Raw genomic sequence first — 26,626 nt, forward strand, 5'->3', positions numbered from 1 at the left:
ATGCAATTGCATTAAAACGTACAATCTGGTTTACAGCAAAATGTTGTTCTTGAAACATTCAATTATGCTTAAAATCACTTAACTGGGCTCATTTAAATTCTTTGGACACCGCTATCTTTAGAATTAATCATGGAAAGTCTAGTAGAAATACCTGTGGTGTTTCCAAGACAGCGAGTGAATGGGGCACTTACTGTAGTGAAAGACATGGTGAGGCACGCATTGATTAAATGTAATTACCTTCAATGCAGCCGCACAGCTAAATTTGGGCCTAAAGTTCTTTGAGTCCACCTAATCCTTTTTTTCGCCCTGTACAGGAAGGAAAGGGTACCTGTGTAACATAGGAGTATGCTGCCTCCAGCAGATACTGTTGTAGTCCTTTGTCTCGCTTTATTAGCATAACAGACGCTTCAGCGGGGCCTGAGAGTAGAAATGTAGGACCAGAGCTTCCCGAGGGATATGACATTTCGGAACAAATCTGCCATCCAATTTGTCTGGAGACTGAAAAGGGAAACAAAATGTCATTTTTTAAATAGTGTGTAGACATGAGACATAAAACCTGGGAACAGTTCATTACCAGGGCATCATCTCCGTAAGGCTCACCAAATGTATGCGCCTGCAAGGGTAATGTTATTGAAAGGAATGTTTTAGGCACTTTTGTCACGCAAGGGGAGGCTGTGAATATTCATCACTTGCCAGAAATCACACATAGTAAAATGAAGGTCCAGCAAACACATTCTACACGTGCAGCACATTAGTAAATGGAGGAATTAAACCAAGTAATTCAGTTCACTAATGACCCAATTACATGTACTGGTGCTGCAGACAGCAGCTCTGGTGTTAGCAGCAGTGTTTGTAAATATCTTACTGTCTCTACAACTGCCAGAAGCACCTCAAGAGGTCATTTTTCTAGCTTTTTGAGAGATTAGAGCATTGGCAGCATAAATTTAAGCCCCATTCGCCAGATACCAGTGTCCTGGACTGACCGTTTGTCAGACAATAATGTTTCTGCATTGATCACCCTTCCCTAACCATTGCAGCTTTGTGTGACTGTTTCTCTGGACCCATAAGTACGCAGAACACTAGCAGAGTAGAATCTTAGAGCTCCAAATACGTACAGATTAAAACAATATGAAATCTACTGTCCAACCCACTGGAAATTTCTTGCTTGGTTCTACGCTTACTTATCCAATCGTAGCCACTGCATCACCAATTATGGCCTCTTTTTATGACCCCCACATCATGACCTCCAGTGTTGCCCAAGGACCTTCATTTTGTTAATCTGTATGAGGCAGGCCCCTTATCTACTTTTTATGCACATTCATGTCTACTTTATCCCAAATGGATATCTGACATCTTCCAAAGAGCACCTTATTTCTCCAAAAGTGGCACCTGTACCCTCCAAAAGGGGTTGCTTACCTCTTCAAACATCTCCAGCGGCTTTAAACCTCTTCCTCAAATGTCTAATGCCCACGAGTCGTGCTTTGGGCATCCCACAAACAGGAATTGGATGCATTTGAGCAGCTGCCTGCAAAGTACAACCCGCCCTTCGCTGCCCCCCCCCCCTCAAACCATTTCTTACTCCCCCATGCCATACCACCTCGCGAAAATGAAAATAAATGGTGGGTACCAGCTTCAGGGAAAGGATTGTGGAATCAGAGCTCAGTGCCATCCATCTCCATGAAAATTCAGGCCCAAGCTTTTCCCCTCCGCCATCCTTCCACAGATCTCTGTTATCAAGCTGCTCATCTGACATCCAATATCGAATTAGTAATTGTATATTAATTGTATTCAGGTGGCGCGCATTATCTGGGGCTTCACTTGTGCCCCTGTAAATGATCACAGATGAAAATTGTGGTCGTTGAGATAGATTAACACTGGTAAAGTATAACTCTACAAATAAATGCTTATAAAAGTCTGTAAAGATTGGCTCCAGTTCTATCCTTCATCAACTGGAAGATGATGGCCAAGAGCATCTGCACAGTCAGAACAGTGATCTGAGCAGCCTGTCTCGACATCGTTACTGAAATCACTGCGGTTACATGTAGGAGTGGAAAGAAGAGGAAGATAAATTCTTTATAGTTGCACAAGTGTATGCACACAGTTGTATGAGATAATGTTGCATTGAGAAATTAATGTTAACACTTTACACCACGTTTCCATTTTGTCCAGTCATAAATGCTATGTGGAAAGCTGATGTCTAGCTCGTTTGATGAGAAGTGGGAAGGCATGAATTGATGGGGACGAAAGCGTGGATATGCAAGGGGCGATTGTTGGACTGCTGGTTTGTGTCAGTGGCAATGGGGGTGGTGTAGGCGAGGACAGAACATTGATGTGTGTATTAAAAATGAGTCACCTGAACACATTCCAGCATTGCTATTGGCCTGTTGAATCACACATACGATGGTGACACAACACTCACTATAGTGCTGTTGAGTTGGTTGAGTATCTAGCGGATGTCATCAGCAAAGCTTAAAGGATCACCTTGTGCCCCAAGCAGCCACCCCTTAAGTCTGCCTCTGCCTCAGAGGCAATCAGGACAAGTGAACTGCCACAGGGTAAAGCATCATGGCGGCTCACGGGGATTCTTGCACACATTCTACAGAAAGATCTTTTATGCGATTGCACACCAGTTTCACAATTATGTAGTGCAGGTCCTTGCAGTTGATGGACACTCCAGGGTGATCTGGGTGTGCAGATTGCCACATGTCTACAACCGATCACACCCTCAACCTGAGGGAAGTCTGTCAGAGAGAGACACATATCCGACGACCTGCTCATTTTGACCAATTTCTTTGCAGGCTATGTAGAATCATTGCCGATCCAAGCAGATAATCCTCAGTCACCTGTTTTATGCATTGTGGTCCTTTTGGCCAGAAGATCCTGGTTATGCCTCCAACAGATACCGAGTCAGTCCATGTGCAAATGCAGAAAGATGTGGACAATATCCAATTTTGGGCTGACAAGTGGCAAGCAACATTTGCGCCATACAATTGCCAGGCAATGACCATCTTCAACAAGAGAAAATCAAACTATCGCCCCTTGACATTCAATGGCAATCGTTCAATCCTCAACTATCAACATCCTGGGGTGTTACTGTGGCTAAAAGAGCAGGTCAAAGGCTAGGAATCCTGTGGCGAGTGACTCATCTCTTGACTCCCCAAAGTCTGCCCACCATCCACAAGGCACATGGCAGGAGTGTGATGGAATATTCTCTCCTTGCCTGGATGTGAGCAGCTCCGACAACATTAAAGAAGCTTGATACCATCCAGGACAAAGCAGACCGCTTGATTGGCGCCCGATCCATAAACATTCACTGCAAAGGCAGCACATATCCAATCGGTTCAGATTTTGCCATCAATGGCAAAGTGCTGACACTCGTCCGGACCCTGAAAAAAACTTCTCTTAAAGATCAAGTGATCTCTGTCACGTGGATTTTTTCCAATATTAGTTTGAATATTTCAACGTTTGGCGGGGATCTCCATACATCCAATAACACTGATGTCAACAATCAGGCTAAGCAGCCAATCACATCGACAATTCTCACAGAGAGAAAATCAATAATTAAAATGCAATGAATATCAATTTTACAGAGACAAAGTAAATGATTGGGACATACATGTGGGATTAATGTAGAAGCAATATCGTAAACAAACTTATGAAAAAAATACTTTAAAATATGTAAATTTTCTTTTAACACGATGGAGAAATCGGCTACTCCACAAATATAAAATTTTTTGTTCTGGGCGAGAAAGGTTTTTCAGCAGTAATTCTGAATTTAGTATGAAATTTAGTTGCACCTCACTTAACAAGGGACGCGATCCTCCCAAAAGGGGAAAAAAAGTCCTCGAGCAAGCACATTTAGCCACGTATTTACCGGCGCTCACAGCGACTTGCTTTGAATAAGGGGCCTAAAAGGGGAATGAGTGGCCAAGGCTACACATTGCCCCGCTTTTTACAATGGAGAGCTCTGCTCGCCGGAACTCCCAGTTATAGCGAGAGATCGGGGCCCCATTTAAAAATGGTATTCCGATCTACGAAGCACTGAAAAGGATGCCCGACCTCCACCCCAGCCCGAACGCACCAAGGAAGCACCCCCAACACCCACGGTGTGCAACCCCGACCTGGTACACGCGTGCAAAAATGCCAGCTTGGCACCTTGGCAGTACCAACCTGGTACCTTGGTAGTGTTCTGCCAGCTGGCAGTGTCACCTGGGCACCTTGACAGTGCCAGGCAGGCACCCAGGTAGTAATGGCAGGATGGTTGGCTGGCAGTACCCAGAGTGCCAGACTGGCACTTCCAGGGTACCCAGGTTGCACCAGCAGTGCCAGGGCACCACCCTGATAGCTGGGTGGCCACTTGCAGCTCGGGGCCTCCGATCCCCTTGGAGATCCCACGAGTGCCGCTCCGTCTGATCCCCGTTTGTGGGGACCAGCGCCCAAGGGCCCCGAGGCGAAGGCACTGAATCCCAAAGCTTCAGGTACCTCAGGAATCTGCACATTAGAGTAAGTCTTACTGCCTCGCACTAATACTCAGATTTGCTAAAACGTGATCCTGTCCATTGTGGGCAGAATTCCCCTTGCAATGCCTCGCGAGATTGCGTTGAACCTCGTGAGGCGTTGCGAGCTGGGTAGATCCTGGGAGCGAGGTCTCCCGGCTTTCAACGGCCGTGCCGCACTGCTGTGAGATGCTTTACTGGAGCAGCGTGGCCGGAGGATCACGCCCAAGGGGTAACTTCAAGAATCTCCACCGTGTAATCAATAGTGTCAAAGGACATGTTCTTGACAGATCTGTGATTTCCAATTGATTGTAGTCTGGGTTGATTTTCAGGGTTAACTCTGCACATGCAGTCGCTTAAAATTACTGTCACTCTCTGAGGAGTAATGATGGGAAATGCTGACAGTTTTACCATCATTACTGCTACTAAATCCAAAATGTCATCTCGAAAACCTCCCAGAAAACATATGGGGCAACCCTTCCCCATCGCCGGTAAGGAAGCAGCTGTGAGTACTGAGCATTGATTGAGTCTGAGTCAGACCCTTATTGGCTGTTGGGTTCTCAGGTTGCTTTCAATGGTGAGTTTCGGGAAGCAGAAAACTTTTGGGTGCAACATTAAATTTAAAACTGCGTTGAACTTTTGTTCCAGTTGTGCAATTGGCACGTGATAATAGATAATCTGACAGTCCCGATGGGGGTTGCGCACAACCAGACTACTGTGCTCAAGTTAAATGCAGAAGCCAGCACGTTGGAGCCAGCATCCAGTGTGCTGACGTTTTTGTCAGTTTTAATCCTCGAACCACAACCAAACCCATGGGCTCCTCCAGTGTAAAGTTCTCCCCACCCTTGGTTCTGATATCCACAATTTATAAACTCAAAATTTCCTGAACTTTTTCAGCGTAACTATAGTGTCGGAGTAGAGTTGTTTCATTTGCTTCAGCAGAAGGTTTGGATGTTGATTTCAGGCAAGACCAATGTAAGTATTGGCATAAATGTCAGTGTGACTTCAGCATGAGTCCACTCCAGGATATCCCAGCCAAAGCCTTCATTTAAACATTTATTTTTACAGAGAGTCTCGCACTGGCCTCAGCTCGTTCAACCACTTTGGCAAGCAGGGTGCCAAAACCTTACCAGTGACGGCTTGGGTCAACTATACACTTTGCAATTCAAACTGAGACAAAATAAACTATTTACAATGAGTTAAGGCTGCCAGCCAGAAGAATTTAAAATACAAGAATTTGCCTGCGTTGGAGATTTACATCCTTGCATAGCAGCTGTCAATGATGAACTCTACTTCCTTGAAGTCATCAGTTAATGTTTCCAACATCGGGATGGACTGCAAGTCCCTATTCGCTTACAGATCGCTTTAGGATGCTAGACCTTTCCTTTCTCCCCCACCCTCCCACCATCTGGATCCAGTTTTAGATATCCGCTCAAATGTAATCCGCAGAGGAAATAGAATTTCACAATCAATTTATTTGCTTTACCTCAGACCATGAGCCTGGCTTCAGGCAGTCAGCAGGAAATAAAATGACCACAAAAAAAATCTTCTGACAAAGGAATATTAGAAATATGAAAGCCCCTCGTCCAACCCTTGAGCTGTCGAGGAGGTATTAGAGTGGAAGGACATCAGAGGTGCCTTTGATTATACAGGCATCTTCAGTGTCCGGCCTTCCCGGTGAGGTTCGGTACCGTGAAGCAGCTACACAACAGGCTGAAGAAATACAGCTATCACCTGGACGTTGAGGGGTCAAATACAGGGGAAACAGCTGAAGAAATTTGCAAGTTACAGTACTTGGGGGTAGGATTTCTGTCACTTAACTTCAGATGTGGAAATGCCAGCGTTGGACTGGAGTGAGCATAGTAAGAAGTCTTACAACACCAGGTTAAAGTCCAAAAGGTTTGTTTCAAATCACTGGCTTTCAGAGCACTGCTCCTTCCTCAGGTGAATGAGGAAGAGGTAGGTTCCAGAATCATATATATAGATAAAGTCAAAAATGCAAGACAATGCTTTGAATGCGAGCATTTGCAGGTAATTAAGTCTTTACAGATCCAGAGAGAGGGGTAATCCCAGGTCAAAGAGGTGTGAGTTGTCTCAAGCCAGGATAGTTGGTAGGATTTTGCAAGCACAGGCCAGATGGTGGGGGGTGAATGTAATTCGGCATGAATCCAAGGTCCAGGTTGAGGCCATACTCGTGTGTGCATAACTCACCGCACAGGACCTTCAACCGACGTTATACACCAGATACATCGATGACATTTTTTTCCGTTGGACCCACGGCGATGAATCACTGAAACGACTACACAATGACATCAATAAGTTCCATCCCAACATCAGATTCACCATGGACTACTCTCCAGAATCCGTTGTATTCTTGACACACACATCTCCATCAAGAACAGTCACTTCAGCACTTCACTTTATCGCAAGACCACGGATAACCTCACGATGCTCCACTTCTCCAGCTTCCACCCTAAACACATTAAAGAAACCATCCCCTATGGACAAGCCCTCCGTATACACAGGATCTGCTCAGACGAGGAGGAGCATAACAGACATCTACAGACGCTGAAAGATGTCCTCGTACGATCGGGATATGGCGCTCGACTGATTGATCGACAGTTCCAACACGCCACAGCAAAATAAAATCGCACCGACCTCCTCAGAAGACAAACACGGGACACAACGACAGAGTACCCTTCATCGTCCAGTACTTCCCTGGAGCGGAGAAACTACAGCATCCTCTTTGCCGCCTTCAACACGGCATCGATGAAGACGAACATCTTGCCAGGGTCATCCCCACACCCTCACTACTTGCCTTCAAACAACCGCGCAACCTCAAACAAACCATTGCTTGCAGAAAACTACCCAGCTTTCAGAACAGCGACCATGACACCACACAACCCGCCATGGCAATCTCTGCAAGACGTGCCAGATCATTGATATGGATACCACCATTACACGTGAGAACACCACCCACCAGGTACGCGATACATACTTGTTTGACTCGGCCAACGTTGTCTACCTCATACGCCGCAGGAAAGGATGTCCCGAAGCGTGGTATATTGGCGAGAGCATGCAGACGCTGCGACAACGGATGAACGGACATCACGCGTCAATCGCCAGGCAGGAATGTTCCCTTCCAGTTGGGGAACACTTCAGCAGTCAAGGGCATTCAGCCTCTGATCTCCGGGTAAGCGTTCTCCAAGGCGGCCTTCAGGACGCATGACAATGCAGAATCGCCGACAAAAACTTATAGCCAAGTTTCTCACACATGAATACGGCCTCAACCGGGACCTTGGATTCATGTTGCATTACATTCACCCCCCGCCATCTGGCCTGGGCTTGTGAAAGCCTACCAACTGTCCTGGCTTGAGACAATTCACACCTCTTTAACCTAGGATTACCCCTCTCTCTGGATCTGTAAAGACTTAATTACCTGCAAATGCTCGCATTCAAAGTATTGTCTTGCATCATTGACTTTGTCTATATACATGTTTCTGAAAGCTACCTCTTCATTCACCTGAGGAAGGAGCTGTGCTCCGAAAGCTAGTGATTCAAAACAAACCTGTTGGACTTTAACCTGGTGTTGTAAGACTTCTTACTGTACTTAACTTCTGAGCAGCGGTGATCAATTTTGAAATAAAATGATGCTAAAGATCGAGAGACTTTTGCCAAAGGTGTGTTTCTGCTGTTCTCTCAGAGCAGGTGACCCTCCAATCTGCCTTGAGGATAATAAAACAAAGTCAGCACTGGGCCATTGAGCTGTAGATAGAGGGAGTGTGGTAGGGGGTGCTGGTTTGAGTGCGAGGGGCTTTGCAATTTATTGACACATATTACTTGGAAAGGAAGACTCTATATGGGCTGGAGGAGCAAAGGTATCTGGGAGTACAAATTCACAAACCATTAAAAGCAGTGTAGGGTAATAAAGCCATTTCTAAAAATTGCAAATCAAGCATTAGATGGATTGAAAGTTACAGAGATTACGTTAAACCTGTATCGGTCTTTGGAGATATAAGAGCAATCCTGTGTGTTAGGCTCTCTTAAGGCTCACTTGGGTATGGTTTATTTTCTGCCCCCTATTCAGCTACAGTCAGGCATAGACACACGGGAGAATTTGGGTGCAGTATTTTTAGAAGCAGAATGAAAGCTAAGGATTACTCACTGGTTTTCCTTCTGTGCTACACCCTTTTATCTGGATGCTTTTGGTATCAAGTCAGAAAAACATCTCCCCTTCAGAGTCTTTTACTGATCATGTAAATCACTGCATCCATCACAAGTACCAGCAGACTAAAGTGCTCAGACTGCCTCTTCGATATTGCTCAAACATGAGACATGTTGCCAAAGTTTTTCATTTTGTACTCATCATGACAAATGCAAGAATTCCAAATTTCAAATGGTCATACACAGGAACCTGCCCTCTGCAAACAAAAGGAATATGTTCAAGCTTTGCACCGACCAGGAGCTTGGGAAGCCTATAGTTTCCTGTTCCTTTCTCCTTGGCAACGTCCCAGCCAATCAGGGTCAACTTGTTGAGCAATCAGCATCCATTTTTCTCCTGTAGCATAATTTATTGTGATTGTTTGAAATTTGACAACACCAGGTTAAAGTCCAACAGGTTTGTTTCAAACACTAGCTTTCGGAGCACTGCTCTTTCCTCAGGTGAAGGAGCACTGCTCCGAAAGCTAGTGTTTGAAACAAACCTGTTGGACTTTAAGCTGTTGCAAGACTTCTTACTATGCTCACCCCCAGTCCAATGCCGGCATCTCCACATCATGTTTGAAATTTGGTCTTCTTGTAGTTGTCCTGATGAGTGCAAGACCAAAAAGCTTCGGCAACATGTCTCTCTTGTCAGCAATATTAAAGTTCTGTACTGTCAAGTGACTGACTGTCTCTTCATTGAACCTTTACTGGAAATGTGGCAGAAATCCGATCAACAGACACAAACTGAAAACCCCCATAAAGATACGTTAGCAGAGCAGGATATGCTCAAAGCAAATTCAGCCTCATCCACCTTACTCTTTCAACTTTAGTCACTTGTGAATTTAGTGTTTATTAAGGTGAGGAATTGTTAGCCATGGAAAATTATGGGCAGACGCTGCTAAAGTCAAGAGCTTCTAGTGCAGAAAAATGAAACACGGAGGAAATCTCTCTTTAAATTTCCCTACCTTGTGCCTCTATCTCAAACACCATCGGGATTTTCTGGTTCGCTGGCAACATATCCAAGCCCACTGGTTTCCCGATAGCGTGAGGTGGCCACAATGGGAAACCCCATTGGCCAGCTGCAGGAAAGGAGAATTCCACAGCTGGCGGGAACTCACTGTGCTGGAAAACAGGGCTGGCGGGATAGAGAATCCCACCCCATTCTTTTCATGTTCACAAACCAGCTATTCTTTCACAAGCAGATAAAACTACACCCGTGATGATGCATGTTCCAGTGCTTGATATGCTTGAATTGAGGCCTCCAGCAGCTTGAATTTCTCCATGCCAGGTAATCCACTTGGCTTCACAGTGAAACATTGGGAGGTTCACTATCAGTACATTGTAACCCAAAATGACTGATCATTAACAAAGTGAATTTGATGATATAGTAGAGAAATGGCGTAACGCATAGAGAGAAGAAAAGCGACACATGTTTCTGGTTAACTGTATGATTAAGTCCTTCAGTGGGACAATCGACTCTGTTCCTCTGCCAGAATCCTGTTATGACACTTGGCAGTGATCAAGGTTGGCTCTTATTATTTCCAGAGACAGCTGCAAACTTGTTGAGTCATGGGTGCTTTCTTCATTTCTTCAAGATGGTGGCAATGGCTTGGGAACCTGGATTCTAATTCTCAGCATGTAATGTCTTTGTGGGGGAGTGAGGTTGGTTAGTTTAGTTGGCTAGACAGCTCGCATGCGGATCAGAGTAAAGCCAGCACCTTGGGATTCGATCACTGTTTTAGCTGAAGTAGGCTTGGAGCCTACCCACTCACCATATCTGTAATAAAAAAGCTCACGGCACTTTGCCAGGTTTGGAGAATAATCGCCAAGGCTCTGCCTTCGAGCAGGGGAAAAAAACATTATTTTTGTGAAGTGAACCATACAATCCATCAAATCCGCACGGTGCAGAAGGAGGCCATTCATCCCATCCAGTCTGAACTGACCCTCTGAAACCCTACCTAGGCCCACTCCCTGCCCTATCCCCTTAACCCCACCTAACCTGCACATCTTTGGAGACTAAGGGGCAATTTAGCCTGGCCAATCCACATAATCTGCACATCTTTGGACAGTGGGAGGAAACCAGAGCATCCGGAGGAAACTCACTCAGAAAGGGTGAGAATGTGCAAACTCCACATAGACAGTCATCCGAGGTCAGAATCGAACCTGGGACCCTGGGGCTGTGAGGCAGCAGTGCTAACCACTATACCGTCCCTTTGAAGAAGCTGAGTGTAATAACGCTCACGAGACCCATGGAATCCCCGAATTGATCTCCCAGAGGAACCCATGGAATATGAGCTTTCCCACGAGAGGGCGGAGGCCCATCCACTTGGGAGTCATTACTGGGCTATGTAAAATCCAGCAGGACAGGGACCAACATTCTGGTAGTCCCGATGGGGATATATTGTATGTATGCTGCCATAGCGGCTATTTTCTATATCTACAATAAACTCCCGTTTATTCACCTACCAGGGCCTCCTGGGTCTTCATACTGGTGGTGAGGTAAAAACAATTGTGATTCTGGACCTCCCAGCTACACCAGGATATTGCAGTGCAGGAATGATATTGGAGAGGTTTTGAAAATGCCCCTCTTTGGGAAATTAGCGGCCTATGGCGCAGGCCAGGACGATTGTGCCCAATTTGCCGAGTGAATGCGGTATTTCTTCCAGGCGAATGGCATCAGTGGAGAGGACTGATGGAAGGTAATCCTCATGACTGCCTGCAGGGCCCAGCCTTCGGCATAAGTCAAAGTCCTTTGCTGAATTAGTGGAGTTAGTGGCGAATCATTACGACCCTAAACCATTCGTGATAATGGTATCAGTTTAACATGCTATGCTGACTCCGGGGGAATCGGTGACAAAGGTTCCGACAGGTTCTGAAAGCTGGTAGAACATCTCCGAGATGTTAAGGGACCATTTGGTGTGTGGGATTGACAGTGTGGTGAGTCAGAGGAAGTTGTTGGCAGAATCAACATTGGACCTGAAAAGAGCCATTGAGTTACTCTGTCCCGTGACAATGCTGAGAAGGGGGTTCAGGAGCACCAGCGTTCCATTGACGACATGCAAGTAAATTAGCTACTAGCACTCATTATCGAGGCTGTATAGCATTTTGATGGCAGGCACATCAACCAAAACCCTCTCTTAACAGTGACCTGCCATTTGAAAATAAACACGGCATTGATGTGAATTTAGCCTGGCCAATTCACGTAATCTGCACATCTTTGGACCATGGGAGGAAACCGGAGCACACGGAGGAAACCCACTCAGAAAGGGTGAGGATGTGCAAACGCCACATAGACAGTCATATGAGGTCAGAATCGAACCTGGGACCCTGGTGCTGTGAGGCAGCATGCTAACCACTGTACCGTCCCTTTGGAGAAGCTGAGTGTAATAACGCTCACGAGGCCCATGGGATCCCCGAATTGATCTCCCCGTGGAACCCATGGAATATGAGCTTCCCCACAAGGCACTGATGTCAATTTAAAGAAATATTCATCAATTTAATTTCATTGTTGTTGGGATGGTAATAGGAATAGGGTGGTGAGATCTAATATCCCCACCTCACCTCATTCATTATTAACCCCCCCCCCCCCATCCTAGTTAGGACTTATTTTCATTCCTCCATGTGTTGTGGGCATAGCTGGCTGGGCCCATCCCTAGTTGTCCTTGAACTGAGGGCACTTAGAAGAGTCAACCACATTGCTGTGGATCTGGAGTTACATGTAGGCCAGACCAGGTAAGCACAGCAGATTTCCTTCCCGAACGTGAACCAGATGGATTTATACAACAATCAACAATGGTTTCATGGTCATCATTATACTTTAAATTCCAGATTGTTTATTGAAGTTGAATTTCACCGTCTGCTGATGTGGGATTAGAATTGGGGCCCCAGAGCATTACGCTGGGTCTCTAGATTATTAGCCCAGTGACAATATAACTGCGCCACCGCCCCCCCCTCCCGCCACCCACCTGTAAGTGTCATTTGGGAGGCCACACCCGACATCCCTACTTCCCCTTGTCTTCTCCTTTTACCATCCCCACGATTCATTGACGATAAGGCCCAGGGTTGCCTCTGTAAAGGCCCTGAAGTCTGCGAACAGAGGCAGAGGCCATAGTCAACACCTCCCCCCAAGCCCTGTAATTTTAATTTAGGAAGATAGGTTTCAGTGTTGCAGTGGGGTATGCATTGCAGTGGGGTATGCGTTGCAGTGGGGTATGCGTTGCAGTGGGGTATGCGTTGCAGTGGGGTATGCGTTGCAGTGGGGTATGCGTTGCAGTGGGGTATGCGTTGCAGTGGGGTATGCGTTGCAGTACGGTATGCGTTGCAGTGGGATATGCATTGCATTGGGGTATGAGTTGCATTGGGGTATGCGTTGCAGTGGGGTATGCCTTGCAGTGGGGTATGCCTTGCAGTGGGGTATGCCTTGCAGTGGGGTATGCCTTGCAGTGGGGTATGCCTTGCAGTGGGGTATGCCTTGCAGTGGGGTATGCCTTGCAGTGAGGTATGCCTTGCAGTGGGGTATGCCTTGCAGTGGGGTATGCCTTGCAGTGGGGTATGCCTTGCAGTGGGGTATGCCTTGCAGTGGGGTATGCGTTGCAGTGGGGTATGCGTTGCAGTGGGGTATGCGTTGCAGTGGGGTATGCGTTGCAGTGGGGTATGCGTTGCAGTGGGGTATGCGTTGCAGTGGGGTATGCGTTGCAGTGGGGTATGCGTTGCAGTGGGTATGCGTTGCAGTGGGGTATGCGTTGCAGTGGGGTATGCATTGCAGTGGGGTATGCATTGCAGTAAGGTATGCGTTGCAGTGGGGTATGCATTGCAGTGAGGTATGCGTTGCAGTGGGGTATGCGTTGCAGTGGGGTATGCATTGCAGTGGTGTCCGTGTTGCAATGGTGTCCATCTTGCAATGGGGTCCGTGTTGTAGTGGCCTCTGTTAGCAGAGGGTCGGTGCCGACTCAATCGGCTGAATGGCCTCCTTCTGCACTATAGTGATTCAATGATTTTTATTTTTTAAAATAAATTTAGAGTACCCAATCAATTTTTTCCAATTAAGGGGCAATTTAGCACAGCCAATCCACCTAGCCTGCACATCTTTGGGTTGTGGGGGCGAAACCCACGCAAACACGGGGAGAATGTGCAAACTCCACACGGACAGTGACCCAGAGCCGGGATCGAACCTGGGAACTTGGCGCCGTGAGGCAACAGGGCTAACCCACTGCGCCACCGTGCTGCCCTAATTATTTTATTTTTGAACAATAGTCATAGCAGTAAGTGTGAACAGAACCAACTTACATTCTTCTTCACTGCAAGTTCGCGCTTCTCTTCGATCGAGAGATCCAATCATTTCCTCCTTTCGACTTGGATTTGTTGTGTATAGTCTTGAGCTGCAACCAGAGCAAATGGAGAGGTACATTAGCTTCGGGGGATTTTGGCACTGTTAGTCACTTCCTTTATGCAGACACAGGGAGAACGTGCAAACTCCACACGGACAGTGTCCCAGGGCCGGCATCGATCCCGGGTCCTTGGCGCCATGAGGCACCATAGTGCCACTGTGCTGTCCTTGCTTGTTATATTATATACAGTGTGTCACTTTATTTACAGCTTACAAATAGTTGACAATCCTGGCCATGTTATAGAATAATAAATTAAGTAAACAAACGTGGTCTCTGTTAGTGCCCAACATAAAATGAACTTAGAGTGTGCTGCTATTCAATGCATAAAATTAGCACAAAAGCTTTGTTGGAATAACTATAATTAACTGAGGGCGCGATATAACGGAAATGAAACAGAGTTTGGTTTTTGTGCGTTTAGTGGGTTTTTCCCACGCTGCAAGAAGAACCTCAGTTTTAAACAGGACTCTGCTTCATTTCGAAGCCTCGAAATTCCCCACTCAGGCAGCATTTAGCCTAGTTTCCTGCACTAACGAGCTCAGATCATCAGTGCAAGCAGCGATCGGGGCGCCATTTTAAATTATCTCTGAACTACCCGCAGCAGCCTCTGGGACCCTCCCAATACCCCAATTTACCAATTAGGAGGTCCTCAAACCCCCTGCACCACACATCATAAAGCCCGATCGGAGCCCGATCCCCGGCATGGCAAGAGGCCACCTGGGTACCTTGACTCTGCAGGTCTGGCACCCTTATATTGCGCTTGCCAGCCTGTCAGTGCCATCTGGACACACTGACATTGCCAGAGTGGCATCCAGGTGGCAGTGCCAGTATGCCATCATATCACTCTACCCAGAACCCGACCACGCGGGGGCTCCAATCACCGGGGATACCCCCAAATGCCTGGTCCATGTTTGTGGACACCAGTCTAAGCAGCGCCCGCTTGGGGTCTCCGAGGCAAGGCCGTTACGTACTGTGCCTTGGGTAACTCTGGTGTGAACATATCTAAGTGAGCTTAACTGCACACTTAAATATGTAAATCTGCATCCCTCCCTTAATGGACGTATCCAGATTGTGACACCTCACGAGATCTCGCAAGGCACAACAAATGCTGTAAGTCTCGCGAGAGGCCTCTCAAGATTTACTGGGACCAGGCCGAAAGATCACACCCTAAATAAAGTGCAAGTATACAAGTAAAAATGTATTATATTTAGACAAGTCATGAAAGGCATATATATTGGAGTACAATTAAAACATCTAATAAGAAAATATAAATTATTTGTTCATTATTTATATGTTTTTGTATCCTAGGAATTCTAGGTATCCTCGGAATTTTTAATCCTTTTTAATTAATTTACGGGATGTAGGATTCATTGCTGTCATGCCGGTCCCGCCGGCGTGAATCAAACCACCTACCTTACCGGCGGGACCAGGCGGGCTCCAGGGTCCTGGGGGGGCGCGGGGCGATCTGGCCTCGGGGGGGGGGCCACGGTGGCCTGGCCCGCGATCAGGGCCCACCGATCGGGCCTGGGCTGTGGAGGCACTCTTTTCCTTCCGCGTTCGCCATAGTCTTCATGATTGCGGAGGCGGAAGTGACCCCCTCCCCTACGCGGGGATGACGTCAGCAGCCGCTGACACTCTGGCGCGTGCGCAGACTTCCGCCGGCCGGCGATGTCCCTTCGGCCCCGGCTGGCGTGGCGCCAAAGGCCCTTCCCGTCGGCCGGCGGGGCGCCAACCACTCCGGCGTGGGCCTAGCCCCTCAAGGTTAGGGTTTGGCCCCTAAAGGTGCGGAAACTTCCGCACCTTTGGGGCGGCCCGACGCCAGAGTGGTTCACGTCACTCCATCCCGCCGGGACCCCCTGCCCCGCCGGGTAGGGGAGAATCCCGCCCCTGATAATGGAGTTATTTTAATCTGGATCATAATATGTGTATCATTTCAAAAACAAATGAGGAACATCATTTCCCTTGCTTGGGCTAATTGTCACTTGCAGTGAATTGCCATTATAAACATGTAGAATGGTTGCTGTTGTGTGACAAATATCTAACACTTGGATTTTCATTACTGAAAAATATCTGGCCATTTCACACAACGGTGATTCAGCCACAACCACCATTCCGGTTCCAGATATTATGACCAGGGTTTTACGGATGGCGGGGTTTTCCTTCTCAGACATTAAATGGCTGGAGACGAGACTTCTGCCCATCGCTCGGGAGGAAGTGCCACCTTAGAGAGCTGCCAGCCAATCGGACTGGCCAGCAGGTTTGCAGTCCCTACAGTGCCACAGGTTGCGGTGGACAGGACTGGGACTGCAAGCAGTCCCCAGAGTCCAAGTCCCTGGAGGCCAGTACAAGGTAAGTGTACACCAGCAACACCAAAACTGGATACGATAGATTGTGGGGCCAAACTTTGGATCGGGATCATTAGGTGTGTCTCAATGCACAAATAGCAACAGTTTATTTTTTGAAGGAAATCCAATTTTCCTTCACATTCCCGAAGCTGCGCCATTTTCCTATTTGTATGTTGTGAACACTTACTGTGCAAATGACACATCCGCCCCAATTGAGGTCAGGTTCCTTATTTTAAACTATTTCCTCCAGCGCGCTATTTACATCTGGTGATGCAAGATTTTGGAAGCCCATTAAAATCATGCCAGGTTTGAGAGTTCATGAAGAAGGTAGAATGCCCCGCTCAGGCGTACATTTTAAAAAGTAAGTGTAAACTGTTTTCACACCATCAAAAATCTTTACGAGGTGTCTTGTAATGTAAATGTGTTTTAATGCAGTGATTCACCATAGGGACCTGTTTTTTAAAGGCAAGTTGATGTTTATATTGACCAGCCTTGTATATTTGTTCACATGCATTACAGTACTTTTCCAATGGAGAAGCAACATCATGCTTAGGTACAAAGGTACATCAAAATGTCATGCAAGCCTATGCTATCATCTTTTCTACTGCTATTTAATGACTCTAGCTGATTTAAAGAAAAGTCTGTTTGTAAAAAAATCTACATTAATTGATACATACTCACTGAAATGAGTAACTATATTAATCACAGAGATACACGAGTGTCATGGATGATTTGAGGGAGCATGACTTGCATTGGGGGTTGGGTGGGGGTGAGGCATCATGTTTAGCGAGGCCGTTAAGCAGTGTTAGGAGCTGGGATACCATTTTGAAGAGCCACAGTCGGCATTCTATTTACGAGGATGCTACCAGGACTTGATGGTCTGAGTTATAAGGAAAGGCTGGGACTTTTTTCCCTGGAGCGTATGAGGCTTAGGGGTGATCATATAGAGGTCTATAAAATAATGAGGAGCATAGATAAGGTAGATAGTTAACATCTTTTCCCAAAGGTAGAGGAGTCTAGAACTAGAGGGCATAGATTAAAGGTGAGAGGGGAGAGATACAAAAGAGACCGGAGGGGAAATCTTTTCACACAGAGGGTGGTAAGCATCTGGAACGAGTTGCCAGAGGCAGTGGTAGAGGAGGGTACAATTTTGTCCTTTAAAAAACAGTTAGACATGGGCAGGGTGGGTATAGAGGGATATGGGCCAAATGTGGGCAAGTGGGGCAGCTTAGTGATAGAAACTGGGCGGCATGGACAAGCTGGGCGAAGGACCTATTTCCATGCTGTAAACGTCTACATCGATACACAAAGTAAATGGATTAAGTACATTCTGCAGTGGTTTCAAAGTCAAATCATCTTTATGTTATTACCTGATATCTATGATCTCCATCGTATCCTGTGGTGTGTTGAGGAATATTTTCAGATCTTGCCCTTTCTTTAATTGGATTCCACCGTCGAGGCTCGTCAACGTTCTCATTCCTGCCACCCATTCCAGCCCAGCTTTACCAACTGTCCCATCAACTCCCATGTGGATAGATACATGAACTTGCGCACTAAAAGCAAAGGAGTATGAACAACTTGTGAGACTCCGTTCCACTGTTCAAATGCTAACAAGAAACATATCAACACTGCATACGTTTTGTTAAATGAAAGGTTTTTTTTGTGTAAAACTAATAATTGACTGCGGAGATAGGAAAGGATGGGTATTTGGATGACAATGAATTACCTAGTAATTTGTACTTTTAAATGGTTTCTTAATTTTTAAGAGACATTTTTAATTTAAAGTCTCCTCTTTGAAGCCTAGAGAATAACCATTACAAGCATACACACCCTCCGATATCAACAAGACGTTCCAATGGAGCTCATCTTTGATTTAAGTCTAGTTCCAATTATTTGCAGATTGATAGATCAGTTGCACTGAAGGCCACGTGTTAGAACCATAGAAATGTTACAGTACAGAAAGAGGCCATTCAGCCCAGTGTATCTGCACCAGCCAAAAAAAGAAAATAGCCGTTCATTTTAATACCACTTTCCAGCAACTGGTCTGCAGCCTTGCAGATTCCAGCACTTTGGATGCAGGTCCAAGTGCCTTTTAAAGGAATTGAGCATTTCAGCGCCAACCACCAACTTAGACAGTGAATCCCAGACACTCACCACCTTCAGAGCGAAAAGGTTTTTCCTCACGTCCCCTCTAATCCTTTTACTAACCACCTTGAATCTATGACCTCTGGTAATTGACCTCTCAGCTCGGGGAAACAAGTCTTTCCTATCAGCCCAGTCTAGGCCCTTCATAATTTTGTACCTGAACTAGGACACCCCTCAGCCAAACAACCCAAGCCTATCCAATCTCTCCTTATAGCTGAAATTTTCAAGTCCCGGCAACATTCTTGTAAATCTCCTTTGCGCTCTCTCTCCAGGGCAATTATGTCCTTCCTGTCATGTGACCAGAACGGCACACAAAACTCCAGCTGAGGCCTAATCAGTATTTTATATAGTGTGGTAGTCACCACTGATGTATATACTGTATATATATGTGTTTTACAGTAAGGCCCCTGTACTACAGGTGCGGGGGTAGATCCCTGCCTGCTGGCTCCGCCTAGTAAGTGGAGTATAAATATGTGTGCTCCCCGTACAGCAGCCATTTCGTCAGCTGCTGTAGGAGGCCACACATCTCAGTGTAATAAAGCCTCGATTACATTCTACTCTCGTCTTCGCATGTGTCGATAGTGCATCATATAGTTTCAACGTTATATCTCTGCTTTTGTATTCAATACCTCGCCCAATAAAGGAAAGCATTCCATATGCTTTCTTGACCACCGTGTCCATCTGTCCTGCCACGTTCAGGGACCTGTGAACAGGCACTCTAAAGTCTCTCACTTCCTCAGCCCATTTCAATATCTTCCCATTTATTGAGTATTCCTTTGCTTTGTTTTCTCTCCCCAAATGCATCACCTCAAACTTTTCTACATTTAATTCCACTTGCCCGTTCTCTGCCCACTCAATATTGAAATCATTCTAGAGTCGACAGATATCCTCTTCACCATCAACCGCATGGCCTAATTTTGTGGCACCTACAAATTTACCTATTAGGCCTCCCTGTTGAATGGACATGGAATGATACAATTGTGTAGCAGGCCTCCGGCAGCAGGTGGCAATGATGGGGGAGAGTATCAACCAAGGGAGCGATCAACCCCTGTGTACCCCTCCCTACAGGCAGCAGTGCCTTTGACAAGCTGAGGGGCCAAATGCAATGAGATGAGAGAGAAAGCATCCAGGACTGATGAGTGGCAGGAGCCTAGGACAGCTTGAAACTCCTGAAAGTGGCTGGTAAGCCAGATGGGGAAACCAGGACCTAGCAAGACTTTTTGGCAGTTTGCCTGAGTTTGAGAAGCCTCATGGAGAGGGAGGGGTCTGGACTGCAACCAGGAGCTGGGCGGCAGGACAAGCCTGAAAAGCTTTGGTAAGTTCTGCATTGTGTGTGTCATGGGACACTTCAAACAACCGCGCAACCTCAAACAAACCATTGTTTGCAGCAAACTACCCAGCCTTCAGAACAGCGACCACGACACCACACAACCCTGCCATTGCAATCTCAGCAAGATGTGCCAGATCATCGACATGGATACCACCACTGCACGTGAGAACAGCACCCACCAGGTATGTGGTACATATCCGTGCGACTCGGCCAACGTTGTCTATCTCATACGCTGCAGGAAAGGATGTCCTGAAGTGTGGTACATTGGCGAGACCATGCAGATGCTGCGACAATGAATAAACGGACATCACGCGACAATCACTAGGCAAGAATGTTCCCTTCCAGTCGGAGAGCACTTCAGCAGTCAAGGGCATTCAGCCTCTGATCTCCGGGTAAACGTTCTCTCAGGCGGCCTTCAGGATGCGCGACAACGTAGAATCGCCCAGCAGAAACCTATAGCCAAGTTCCGCACACGAGTGCGTCCTCAACCGGGACCTGGGGTTCATGTCGCATTACATTCATCCCCCACCATCTGGCCTGGGCTTGCAAAATCCTACCAACTGTCCTGGCTTGAGACAATTCACACCTCTTTAACCTGGGGTCACCACTATCTCTAGATCTGTAAAGACTTAATTACCTGCATATGCTCGCATTCTAAGCATTGTCTGGCATCTATACATATATGTTTCTGGAGCATACCTCTTCATTCACCTGAGGAAGAAGAAGTGCTCCGAAAGCTAGTGTTTGAAACAAACCTGTTGGACTTTAACCTGGTCTTGTAAGACTTCTTACTGTTCTCACCCCAGTCCAACGCCAGCATCTCCACATTATATGTGTGTCATGATATGCAAACATGCAGCTGATGAACACATGGAATAGGACATGACCAATGAGCAGTCAAGACACTGAGGGGTGGTATCTCACTATAAAAGGGATGAGGCACTCGCATCCCACCTCGTTCCACAGACCAACATCTACAGAGTGAGACAGGGTGTATCCTCAGCATCACACCCCAGCACGTGGCTTAGAGCAAGGTAGGTTCAGTTAGACGGAGTTACTACATTTAGATTAGCAGAGAGTCGAACTCATTGAGAACTGTGCTAATAGTTCAATAAAAACATATTGAACTCACTTCAAAGTCTGGAGCAACTTTTACTCAAAACTGCATAAAGTGGCAGCTTGTGTTTTTCTAAATTACATAACACAACACCCCTCAAATGGGAAAGCAGCCTATGGGCATCTGGGAATATGGCGACTTCCATTCCATTTCAAAATGGAGGGCAGCCTTCCAATTTATGATGCGATGATGTATTGTCAACCTGACCTGGTCATTGACATACATGTAGGGAGAGGCCTGCTTGATTTGCTGCTGTAAAATCCAACCCATAACGTAGCAATGTTTACTTTCATGCAAATGTTAACATGTGAAGCAATTTTGTTTTATTTCACCATACTGTGCAACAAAATCAATATAAATTTCATCACATTCATTATTGCTCAGTTTTCTTTGTGCCCATACCTTGGCTTGATGAAACCAGTGACGATAAAGTCTGTCCGCTGCTTAAGGTCAACATTGCCTTTAATTTTAATGTTAGTGGCAGCTGATGCATTCACAGCAAGTTTAATAGGTAGGCCTGAAATGGATGAAAATGTCGCCTCCTCTGTAGCTAGACTTGTCCTTCTGCTATACTGTACTTCCTGACCCTAAAGAGAAACAATGAAATGAACAGAGTCACTACACAGAACTGGACGGTACAGCAGGACGAAAATTATTGTTGGCAATAACCCAGACAAACATCCTGGCCTGGAATTTCACTGCCCGTCAGGGCATCTCCAGACCCTGCAATACCGATCCGGGAAACAGGGGCCTGTTCTGGAGCAGGTGTGGGGAGGGTCAGGTACGCCACCTTCGGATAAGTGCGGAGGTGGGCTGGGTGGAATCCACACAATTCCTACAGTGTAGAAGGAGGTCATTTGGTCCATGGAGTCTGCACTGACCCTCTGAAAGAGCACCCTACCCAGACCCACTTCTCCACCCTATCTCCATAAACCCATCTAATCTGCACATCTTTACACTTAAGGGGAAATTTTAGCATGGTCAATCCACCTAACCTACACATCTTTCGATACAAATGGGCAACTTTAGCATGGTCAATCCACCTAAACTGAAAATCCTTGGACACTAATGGACAATTTAGCATGGTCAATCCACCTAACCTGCACATCTTTGCACTGTGGGAGATAACCGGAGGAAATCCATGCAGACACGGAGAGAAAGTGCAAAACTCCACATGGCAGAAGAGATTTACCAGGATGTTGCCTGGTACGGAGGGCATTAGCTATGAGGAGAGGTTGAATAAACTCGGTTTGTTCTCACTGGAGCGACGAAGGTTGAGTGCCGACCTGACAGAGGTCTACATAATTATGAAGGGCATAGACAGGGTGGATGGTCAGAGATGTTTTCCCAGGGTAGAGGGGTCAATTACTTGGGGGCATAGGTTTAAGGTGCAAGGGGAAAGGTTTAGAGGAGGTGTACGAGGCAAGTTTTTTTTTACAGAGGGTAGTGGGTACCTGGAACTCGCTGCTGGAGAAGGTGGTGGAAGCAGGGGCAATAGTGACATTTAAGGGACATCTTGACAAATACATGAATAGGATGGGAATAGAGGGATACAGGCCCCAGAAGTGTAGAAGGTTTTAGTTTAGACAGGCAGCATGGTTAGCGCAGGTTTTGGGGGGGGGGGGGGGGGGGCAGAAGGGCCTGTTCCTGTGCTGTACTTTCCTTTGTTCTTTGACAGTCGCTCAAGGCCAGATTCTAACCTGCGTCCCTGGCGTTGTGAAGCAGCTGTGCTAACCACTTGTGCCTGCCTCTGTGCACCAGCATTTTGGTGAAGTTATTGAAAGGTTTAATAAAACACAAAATAGCCCTCACACCACTGGCCACCACCAGCCCCATCTCCTCCCCACCCCCCTCCCCACTGCCAACTGTTAGGAACAATGTATAATTTTTAAGTTGAAAATATACTTGTGTTTAGTTAAGTAAAAAGGGTTCCGGTATCATTTAGGTTTTGTTTGTGAACCCTTAGTGCTGGGAAGTCTGGATGGACTCCTGACTGAAAGGTCAAGTATTTTGGATTTGTCCGTATGTAGACATTTTTAACGATATTTTACAACCCTGAAGCGATAGGAGTTTACTGATTGTCAGCGGGAAAACTAAAACAGGAAAACTTTACTGTTGCTTAATGACAGTGGTCTGGAACCCAGACATGAGAAAAAATAGGTGAGAGTTAAGTGAGTGATGGCAGGGATTTTCAGCTCCCTGAGAAGAAAACATTACAAGGCTATTGGGGCAGTAGGTGACTGAATAGTCAGTTATATAACTCAGTAAAATGGTCAATTTAGCAGAGATGCAACTGGACGACTGAGCTTAGATTGTGGTTTTTGAGTATCTTGGGAAGAGATCCGAATTGGGTGAAAAACATTGAGTGAATGCTCAGAGCTTCACCAGGAGAAAACAGTTTGCCATTGCGGCAGTCTCGCTTTGTATATCAAGCTAGTGGTATCTCTTCACTGTGTCTGTAAAGATGTTGCTAGGGTAAAGGATGGATCAACATTTGAAGCATCTTCTTGTGTTTTTTTTTTAACTAATATCTTTTTACCTGGTGTAATACATTTCTTGTTTAATACATACTTTATTCTTTGTGTTAAAGGTTCATTAGCAGTCTCCTGTGAATTTGTTCAGTATCTTACCTCCCTGGTTTCTAACCTGACCCACAACCCTTTGCCCTTGACATCTCCATCACAATTCAACCAGTATCTATCATGGGCGATCCTCCGAAGCCATGCTGACATTAAACAAAATTGTGTGCGTATTGATGATGTCACTATTTTAAAAAAATCATTAATTGATTAAAAGGCATTTAATATGTAGAAATCCCTTCAACTACTCTCTTATGAAAACAAACATTTCCATTCTATAACCATCTGGAGCTGTGAAACAAACTGCTCACTTAACAGGCACCACACTGTAATAATGTTAGGTTGTAAAATCAGTCATGCAATATAAATCCTATAACAATAGCCCTCATGCATTTCTAGAGCAAAATATCAGATTTTTTTTAAGCCCAGCCGAGTTAAATCTCTTGTCAATTTTGACACTTCCAATGAAATTTTTCAGTTCTTTGACAGTTTGGACAGTTCCAATGAGTTCATCCACGTTTTACACATAATCACGTCTACTTTTAACAATCACAAAGGGCACCTGATCTACCTAAAGAGTGCCTACCTCTCCAAAAGGGTAACCAAGATAATCCATGAGTTTTAGACGTGTTTCTACCAGCTAATCTGCACCCGTTGGGTTTCAGTCACCAAAATCACATGAGTGGAGACAGCTGCGAACTACGGTTGAAGGGTTTATAACCTGCCCCCAATTTTCCTTCTCCCACCCCTGCAAAAATGTTGGAGGCAGGTTTCACGAGCGGGACTTCAGGATTCGGGCCTCTGCTGAGATTCGAATCACTGCCAAGTGTCAAACTGGTCATTCTACACATCCTCTTCCAACTGAGAGCACCCCCGAGGTGAATAAGGGTATTTGTTACTACTCTTGGGTAATATATAGATTCATCTTCCAATCATTAAGCACAGATATATATACTTTTTAAATTTAAAGTACGCAATTTTTTTTTTTCCCAATTAAGTGGCAATTTAGCGTGGCCAATCCACCTCCCCGGCACATCCTTGGGTTGTGGGATTGCAAACTCCACACGGATAGTGACCCGGCATCGGGATCGAACCGGGTCCGTGAGGCAGCAGTGCTAACCATTGTGCTAACCACTGCAATCAAGCACATTTATTTAGCATCTATTCAGCATTGCCGGAATGGGTTCACTGAATTTGGATTCCATTGGTAATGACCAAAAAGGTGAGATTTCCAGTACCTTTAGGAGTTTAATTGCAATTTCTGCCATGTCCAGGGAGTATTGCTTGATCTGGGTCCTCATGGCACTGCAATCTATAAAGCTCAGCTCGTTGCCAAATATCTTCACGCTCAGGCCACATGTCAGCTTCTTCTTCTTCTTTGCCATCCTTTTTGCAAACTGAATCAGTAAAACAAGAGAAAGAGCTCAGTCCAGTACAAGTATGGGGAGGACAACTTAATGGAAGAGTATACCTTGCACTAAGTCATTGCAATCACAGGGGTTTAAAGCTGTTTCAGAATGACTGATATTCAGCTCATTTCAAGCACAGCACCACCTGAGGCATAATCCCAACTGGTCAGAAATCCAAACACTGCTGTACCTCCCAGTATACAAAATGTGGAATTTATCATTGGCGTTAAAGAGATAATTCTGTTAGGTGGACAATTCTGAGAGTGATTGTCATCTGAAGCCAAACTTAACTTGCTTTTCAAAATGATTCAGGAACATAACGTCACTTAATAGTTATTTTTTTTGCAAAGTTATGGACATTTTTGGGTTGGGACCCCTTTTGTTTCTTGGGTCAGCATGCACTATTCCAGGGGCAGTTCAAACCTTCTTGTGTGGAGCCTGAAAGAAATAGCACTGAACGCATAGTTTGTCCTGGGCACTATCCTTTATCTGAGTATAACATAAAATCGTAAATTTGTGAAGTTTGCCATTGGCACAAATGACATTGAGTGCAAGCGAAAGCCTCTTTGGATATATTATTTATTAATCTCCCAAAATTCCAGTTTAGGTCAGATCAGACTTTACTTGCTCTGGTATTTTGAAAAGCGCATCCTTACTTGGGCCTCGATTTCATAAATCCGGTTATAGTCCACGTTGTGACAGCTTTGATTTGCCTTCTGAAGCCTGGGTTTCTCCACTTGCTGCTTGGTTGCTGTAACTTTGCTGATAGCGTGTCTCCGCACAGCTCCCTTCTTACCCACAGCCTGAATGGGAGACTTTGACAGATTTTTCATCTTCCATTTTTTCCCTGAATTCTTCATGTTCTTGGGACTGTCCATAAAGGGGGCATGTTTGTGACCAAATATTTTGTGTATCAGGTGCTCCGCGTTCTCTACTCTAAGGCCAACCTGCACAAACATCATCAGAAAAATGGCATATAGTGATGTTAAAAAATGGTTCAGTTTATCCTTCATTGTACAAATAATCGTCATTCTCAAATACAAAGCTTCATTATCAAGGTCACTGATTTGCACTTTTCCTGGAGAAAATAGGGACAATCTAGGACAAAAATGTCTTAATTGTGTTAAATGTAGATGAACATTCAGTGCTTCTGTACAATTATTCCATGTCTGCTATTTCAGTAGCAGCGTTGATCCATTTAAAATGGGTCCTGTGTTCATCCACTATTATCATGAAAAGTAATTTCTAGATTGCAATCCCCAAAACACAAGATCTCGAGTAATAAAAACAGCATTTGACTCGTTGCCTAGATTTTCTCATCGGGTGTAAGCTTGACTGGATTCACTAGACGCACCCTTAATGATAGAGGCAAGAAGATTTTGGCAACAAAAATAACTCATTGAAAGGCAGGACAAAAACATCTCCTGCAAGATTTAAGGGTCTCATTGGTTCTGACTTTCCATGCCTTATGATTATTTCGTAGCTCAAGAGGTCTGGAAGCAGATTTAATACGTGCTTTCATATGAGCCTCTTGGGGCAGAAAATCCAACCAACCCTACATGTGCATCAGCCTAAGAGGAATGGAATTACGAGTGGTGGATTACTAGATCAGTAAATC

General features: G+C 45.6%; 1 protein-coding gene across 1 annotated transcript in view; it reads right to left on the reverse strand.

The window, feature by feature from the left end:
• LOC119978346 overlaps positions 1 to 26,626 on the reverse strand; it is a 439,995-nt gene that overhangs the window by 266,309 nt on the left and 147,060 nt on the right. The window contains exons 16-21 of the mRNA XM_038819919.1: positions 25,665 to 25,955; positions 24,838 to 24,996; positions 21,423 to 21,607; positions 17,799 to 17,981; positions 13,986 to 14,077; positions 329 to 498 (exon numbers count right to left, since the gene is read on the reverse strand). Coding sequence (XP_038675847.1) covers positions 329 to 498; positions 13,986 to 14,077; positions 17,799 to 17,981; positions 21,423 to 21,607; positions 24,838 to 24,996; positions 25,665 to 25,955 — 1,080 coding nt within the window. The remainder of the gene's footprint in view (positions 1 to 328; positions 499 to 13,985; positions 14,078 to 17,798; positions 17,982 to 21,422; positions 21,608 to 24,837; positions 24,997 to 25,664; positions 25,956 to 26,626) is intronic.

This window comes from Scyliorhinus canicula, chromosome 15 (assembly GCF_902713615.1).
Source record: "Scyliorhinus canicula chromosome 15, sScyCan1.1, whole genome shotgun sequence".
Taxonomy (NCBI): Eukaryota; Metazoa; Chordata; class Chondrichthyes; order Carcharhiniformes; family Scyliorhinidae; genus Scyliorhinus; species Scyliorhinus canicula.